General features: G+C 45.1%; 1 protein-coding gene across 1 annotated transcript in view; it reads right to left on the bottom strand.

The window, feature by feature from the left end:
- Positions 1–2,297: 2,297 nt before the first annotated feature.
- The window catches only part of LOC111823445 (UDP-glucuronosyltransferase 2A1-like), a 36,377-nt gene continuing 31,030 nt past the window's right edge, over positions 2,298–7,644 (bottom strand). The window contains exon 6 of the mRNA XM_023744849.1: positions 2,298–2,577. Coding sequence (XP_023600617.1) covers positions 2,298–2,577 — 280 coding nt within the window. The remainder of the gene's footprint in view (positions 2,578–7,644) is intronic.

Below are 7,644 nucleotides of genomic sequence, written 5' to 3'. Positions count from 1 at the left end.
TTCTGTCCTCTAGGGAGGTGCTAATCTAGCCTTTGCCTGAGGCTATCCGGCAAATGGCTCTGTGCAGGGCTTGGGCGGGGCGGGTCCCACAGGATCAACAGGGCGGAGGAGGGAGCAGTTATGGCTGCTCTCAGTCCGTCCCCAGGGGCTCTGCCTCTCTGTCCCAGCAACCGCTGCAAACCTCGGAGGGACCGAAGCCAGACAGTCCCGCTTCTCCCGTTTGAGTCTGGGTCCCTAGAGACTCGCCCGGATCTGGAGCTCAGAGTCTGAGGCTCCCTCCGGATTGAAATAGTCAACCGCGCCCTCAGCCACCAGCCCGCGCCGCGCGCACTCCGCACCTTAGTATTTTACTTCAGCACTGCGCCTCCTCTGATTCTCGGTTCCTCCTAGTTGTAGAACTTCCACTCAGCCAGCCTTCCTGTGGTTCTGGATGATGTTCGTTCCGTCTTTTAGTTGTATTTTTGAAGTGGTTGTTTGAGGCAGCAAACTCCCGCGTTAACCTATGCTGCCATCTTGGTTTCTCCAGATTTTAACTTTTAAATTAAACTTTGTGAACATGTGATTTACCCATCATTCAATTGATTAATTTAAAATGTACATTTCAATAGTTCATACTGTATTCACAGAATTGTGCTACCACCATGGTGATCATATGAAGAGCATTTTCTGCCCCAGTGAAACCTTTATCCTTTACAAGGAACTCCCTAATGTCTTCCTCCCTAAACCCTATCTGACCATTAATCTGGTTTGTGTCTCTATAGAAGTAGAGGATTTCTTATAAACAGAATAATGTAATATGTGTCCTTTTGTCATTGGCTTCTTTACTTCTCATAATAATTTAAAGATTCATTCATATTACAGCATGCATCCTTTTTACTGTCAGATAATATTTCATAATACAGACATACCACATTCTTTTTATTCATGCATTAGTTGATAGACATCCCCGCCCCCAATTTTGGCCACTATGAATAATGTTTTTTTTAATATTCATGTGCCAGTTATGAGTGAACAAGTTTTCCTTGGACATAAATGTGTCTGTAAATAGCTAAGTGATGCTGTGCCTTGTTTTGCAGGAAGTGGGTGTATATATGTACACACGCTATAAGAAAATTCAATAGTCCCTTTAGAGTATGGGTTCTACATTATCAAACCTACAATTGAGACCATATACCCATTATCAAAGGCTGCAAGAAGAGTGAAAGCAGCCAGGTGAATCTTTTTAAGGGGCTGTGAGGTAAAGAGAATTAGTTACTAAAACCCAAGTCTATCATAAACAGCTCAATTTTATATTAGGAAACAACTAGCTGTTGTTATATTTCTAAATTAACATACATTTTATTTATTTTTTGTTGTTAATCCTCACCCAAGGATATTTTTTCCATTGATATTTTTGGAGAGAGTGGGAGGGAGAGAGAGAGAGAGAGGGAGACAGAGACACATAGACTGGTTGTGTCTAGCACAAGCCCCAACTGGGGTGGAGAAAGAACCTACAACCAAGGTACGTGCCCTGGACTTGAATCAAATCCACAACCCTTCAGTCTGCAGGGCGATGCTCTAACCACTGAGCCCCGGCTATGGCTCCACATACACTTTAATCAGAAATGACTGAAACTGGATGAGGGCAAATGACTTGTCATATTTTTAGGTAAGAAATGATGCTGAGGCTGGATATACAAAAAACCAAGGAGCAGGAGGGGGCAGGAGCGGGGAGAAGGAGGTAAGTGAGGGTAAAAAGGGGGGGGACATCTGTAATACTTTCAACAACAAAGATAAAATATATATAAAACAACCTTCCCCCCAAAAGAAGCATTAGTGGTCTCCCAAAATGAAATGGAAGGATGAATCATTTCACACAATTCTAACTATTGAATGGTTTCTTTAGCAAAAGATAAAACCACAGAATTTTGCACCAGAATAAAGTTAAAATATTCTGAGCATTTGCACAGTAATACTAATATTGTGAATAAACTATTTAATGTTCTTGTATTTATGCCCAGTGTTGGAAACATAACTAAGTTTAATCATTTTTTGGTATAACTTTGGAATTAATATAATAAAATTCAATAAATACACACATTGTTTTATTGTTATTTTATTTTTGCTCAGTTTTTTTCTCTTTGGCATGAATACTTTTAACTCTTAAACAGACAGTAAATCACTTGAAAACAAATTTTGATTTGAGAAGCTACATTGTGAAAAGTAATTTTGTCACAGGAAGAAGGGATCCTTATGTTATAACTTCATTGTGCTGAATAAACTGAAGGAGGCATATCAGCTTCAGGCCTCTGAAACAACTACTCCCTTTTCTTCATCTTTCCTGGTTTAGCAAACTTCTGGTAACACAACAGACAACATTTTGTGATGACAAATGTAGCAGTTGCCACACAGGCCAGCAGGAACCCAGTCACATCCAAAGAGTGGTACTGGACCCAGGTGAGGTCATGGGAGGCTGGCCGCAGGTGTTTGGCTCCTTTGTGGCGCATGACAAACTCGATCCAGAAGACCGCTCGATCTAGGGGTTTCATAGGCTGGTCATGATGAATTCTTGATAATCTCATTGCATTCTCTTTATATCTGAAGGAGAAACACAAAGATTACACATTGAATGAAAGTTAACTTACCTAAGCATATCATGCCCATGAAAGGTTTTTGAAAATGTCATAAATATGATTCAAAATAATATCATTCATTGAATTTACTTCTTCATAGATAGTTTGGCCTTTAAATTGGGATTTTCTGATGACATGTAGTTTTAAAAGTGAAGATGGAAGTTAAGTTGGACAGTTCAGTCTTTTCTAGCAGAGTAAATGGTAGGAGCCATTGTTAGTGCTATCAATGAGATGGTGGAAATTCACTTGCAGAGTGATGCTCATGAAGTGTTTAATGGGAGTAGTGTCATTGTGAGTGAAATGTCTCCCCAGTAGTCCCTGGACCTCCACTCTTCTCTTTGACCCTCTACTTTTTAATTGCCATCAGTTAGCCAGTATGGTTTTTGAAACAGATATCAGATATGACACTTCCCTGCTCAAAATTTCCATCTGGCTTCTCATCACATTTGAATAAAGTCCAAACGATTTTAGGACTAAAGGACTCCATATGGTCATACCCCTGGCAACCTCTTCTTTCACTTGGTCTCATGCACACTTTGTTGTAGGCACACTGGCCTTCTAGCTGTTCCTTGAAGTTGTCTGACAGGTTTTTGTTTGTTTGTTTTTAATTGCAAGTGCATTGCTTAAGCCTCCATTGGTGAGGTATCCATTTCAAAGAGGCATTTACTTTCAAGAGGACTATCTTTGTCAGCCACTTGACTAGATAAAGAGCTAGGCTGCCTCCCTCCAGTGAGGTTCCTTTGTTTTAGAGATTTAGTTCACTGGCTTTTTGGACTACTTTTTTTTCTTCTCATTCCTGTGCTTTAAGTTCTGCTCTTATATTTTAAATTCATGAATAAAGAGCGAGTTTGCCAAACTCTTGGCCTTCATTCCAATAAAAGCAGTGTGTGTGTGTGCTTTGCTGTCTCTCTCTCTCTCTCTCTCTACCTGTGACTGTTTTCTGGCCCCAGGTGTTCTATGTAATTTCCGGGTTTTTAAAATAATAAACTTTTATTTTTAAAACATTTTTTTATGGTTATTGCTGAAGGACATCTTGCAATCATAAAAGGAACCACAAGGGCTGATCCAGACACCACATTGGTTATTGAGAGGCTGAGACCAGCACAAAGCAATATCAAACAGGTTACATTTAAAATTTTGTTCTTTAAAACTTTTAGGTACTTATCCATTATTTTGGGGATCAAACTCACAAGCAAGATATGCATATATTTTTTCTTATCCACTTTGCTTTGATTATTTTGAGTTTTTATTAGTAGGTGCTACCAATTGATAATTGGTATTGTTTTAAAAAATTGATGTATTAATGACTATGAGATATTTGTGTTTAGCAGGCTTTTGGACTACTGTGTCTGATATTAGCATAAGTAAAACATCTCTCTAGGTTACTGTTTTTTGTTGTTTTTTTTTTTTTAAACAAACGCTTCAATTTTCATAGAAACGTCGGTTTATTTATTTTTTAGTTTTTATTATATGTTTTATTGATTTTTTTTACAGAGAGGAAGGGAGGGTGATAGAGAGTTAGAAACATCGATGAGAGAGAAACATCGATCAACTGCCTCCTGCACACCCCCTATTGGGGATGTGCCCACAACCAAGGTACATGCCCTTGACCAGAATCAAACCTGGGACCCTTCTGTCCACAGGCCGACGCTCTATCCACTGAGCCAAACCGGTTAGGGCTCTCTAGGTTACTGTTTATATAGAACTTTTCCTATCTTTTTACTTACACTCTTCTTGTGTACTACTATTTAAACATTTCTTGTAAAAAGTATGTTAGTTAATTTTGTTTTTCTTTTAAAATATATTTTATTGATTTTTTACAGAGAGCAATGGAGAGGGATAGAGAGTTAGAAACATCGATGAGAGAGAAACATTGATCAACTGCCTCCTGCACACTCCCTACTGGGTATGTGCCCACAGCCAAGGTACATGCCCTTGACTGGAATCTAACCTGGGACCCTTGAGTCCACAGGCCAATGCTCTATCCACTGAGCCAAACCGGTTAGGGCTGTTAGTTTTTAAAATGCAGTCTAACAATCTTTGTCTTTAAACATTGAGTTTGTTTACATTTGATGTAAGTACTGGCATATTTACATTTGTATCTACCATCTTATTCTATACTAGAGGCCCAGTGCAAGAAATGTACACACAGGTAGGGTCCCTAGCTGCTGCCGTCCAGGGCCTCCCTTCATTCCATGGGACCCCATGGTGGTCATAGTGAGTGATCAAACTTTTGGTCAGTCAAACTCCGGAGGGGACATTTTGCATATTAGGCTTTTATCTATATAAATTTTCTTTTCTATTTGTCCAACCTGTTTATATTTTTTTCCTATTATGTCATATTTTAAAGTATTTTCTTCTCATTCAATTGTTCTACCATTTTATTCTTAATAATACATTTTGGAAGTATTCCTTTATGTGATACTCTATTAATATAATAATAATGAGAATAGTAGTAATAAATACTGAATTGATGGTTGCCATGCTAGGCACTATAAATTGCACTATCCTATTTTCCTCTTTAATATGGAAAATTTCAATATCTTTCTTATCATATTTGAAAAATTTTATGCTTCAAAGGACATAGTCAAGATAGTGAAAAATCAACCCATCCAGAATGGGAGAAAATATTAACATATTATATATCTGATAATGTACTTGTATCCATAATACATTAAAAATTCTTTATATCTATAAATATAAAAAGCCAGCGACCAGAAATCAGTAACGACTGGAACAACTGGTCGCTAGGACACCCACTGCGGCTAGCAAACTGGCCCAATCAGGGGGTGGGGCTGGCCAGCCAACCTCCTGCAGCCCCTTCCCCCTCCCTGGCCCCTTCCCAGATCGGCCCCTGCACCCAGATCAGGGGCAGGGGCGCCCAGCCATCTGCCTGTGGCCCCTCCCCTGAGCCAGCCCCACCCCTCCCTGATCACCCCCCCACCCGAATAGGGGGCAGGGCCGGCCAACTTCCAGCAGCCACTCACCTGGGCCAACCACACCCCGAATGGGCCCCCCCAACCCCAATAGAGTCAGGGCTGGCCAGCCAACCTCCTGCTTCCCCTCCCTCCATCTGGACCCACAACAGATTGGCCCCCACACATGATCAGGGGCAGGGCTACTGGACAACTTCCTGCAGCCACTCCCCTGGGCTGGCCCTGCCCCCACCACCCTGATTGGTCTGCGGCTCCTCCCCCCAGCCAGCTGTGCCCCTGATCGGCCCCCCCATCTCTGATCAGGGGCAGGGCTGGCTGGCCAACCATCCATGTCCTGTCCCCCAGGTGCTGGCCACTGATTGGTCTCCCCATCCTACTCGAGGTTGGGGTCGGCTGGCCTACCACCCATAGCCCCTCCCCACAACTGGCCCCACCCATGATCAGCCTGCAGCACCCCTGATCAGCCCCCAGCCCCTCCCCCCAGCCAGCGCTGCCCCTGAAGGTCCCCCCACCCCAATCAGTGGTGGGGCTAGCTGTCCAAACTTGCATGGTCCTTCCTCTGGCCACTGACCCCCAATCGGCCCCCCACCCCAATTGGGAGTGGGGCCTGCCAGCCCATCGCCTGTGGGCGCTCCTCCCAACCAGCGCGACCCTGATTGATCTTCTATCAGGGCAGTCTGGCCAGCAACTCAGCATTCTCCTCTGCCCAAAAGGACTGGCCCCGATCTGCCCCTATTGGGGTTGGGCTGGCCAGACCCCAGCCATGCACGAATTTGTGCATTGGGCCTTTAGTTCAATAATAAGACAAATAACCAAATTTCAGAGTTGTCAAAGTTTTGCTATACACATTTCTCTAATCAGGCTATATGCATACTTAATGGCATATGAAAATAGGCTAATATATAAAACTAGTGGCCCGGTGCACAAAAATTTGTGCACTCGGGGGGCATCCCTCAGCCCAGCCTGCTCCCTCTAACAGTCTGGGAGCCCTCACAGGATGTCCTACTGATGTCCCTGTGGGGAGCGGGCCTAAGCCGCAGTCTGGCCTCCCTCTGTGGAAGGCAACTGGCCGATCAGGTATATAGATACTTTCTGAAGGCAGCACAGACTCCTTCCTTATTTCTTTCCTCTGCGGTTATAGAATAGGGGACTAAAAGGTGGACACAGAACTGTGGCCGGGCCTGGGGCTCTTGTAGGCAGCAGAAAGAAGGAGAGGGCTGGGGAAAGTCTAGACATGGTTTTCTTCAATTGTCCTCCCTTCATCCGGGCCCCTCGCTCTGTTCTCCCCTTGTTGTGGTGGACGCTTGGGCCTCGGACTGACAGGAGCCCAGAGACGGTGAAGTTCAGCCCCCTCACTTCTCAGCTGAACATACAACCACCTCACATTCCAAGTGGAGCTGTTTTCAAGTGGCTACAGTGCTGGCAATTCATGTCTCCCGGCCTTTCCCCTCTCGGGTTTCCTCCTTGGGTCAGTTGCAAACTTCACCGAGACACCAAAGCAACTGTGCCCTGGTACTTCTGCACCGGCCCCTGCCTGGGCCCACACCAGGAGGATCCCAGCTGAGGTCCCCTCCCTGCACCCAGCGCTCTCCTCCCTGTTCTACTACTGGGGGAAGGGAACAGCTCACCTTCTCTGGACCCTGCCAACTTGGCAGCTGAGGCACAGGCCAGGCGGTGAGGCCTAGAGTGCTGGTGGCTGCGAGCCTTCTCCCCCTCCCTGAAGCGTGGGGTGGGGTTGCAGCAGCTCACAGCCGCCCCTGGGCACCATGCATGGAGATACCACTCTCCATTGAGCCACCGTCTGCCCAGGACCTGTGGGGGTTGGGGTGGCCTCGGGCTCCCACTGGCCCCACTGCTGGAGGGCTGTGCATGCCCCATGGGCCTCATCGCCCTCATGAATCCCCGTGGTCTGGCGATCCCATCCCAGGAAGTGGCCATCCTGATTGCCATAGCTCACTCTCTGGTGCAGTTGGGCCTGCCCAGCAAGCATGTAGGCAGGAGCTGGGCCTCTGAGGAGAAGGAGGAGGGATGTGGGCCAGGGAAGAAGTGGGGAACTTGGTGGTGTAAACACAGCCCCCCCCTCCCACTCGTGCCGG

Source organism: Myotis lucifugus, unplaced genomic scaffold (assembly GCF_000147115.1).
Source record: "Myotis lucifugus unplaced genomic scaffold, Myoluc2.0 scaffold_492, whole genome shotgun sequence".
In the NCBI taxonomy this organism is placed as follows: Eukaryota; Metazoa; Chordata; class Mammalia; order Chiroptera; family Vespertilionidae; genus Myotis; species Myotis lucifugus.
Note: the sequence above shows the minus strand (reverse complement) of the source record. Positions and strands in the feature narration are given on the sequence as shown.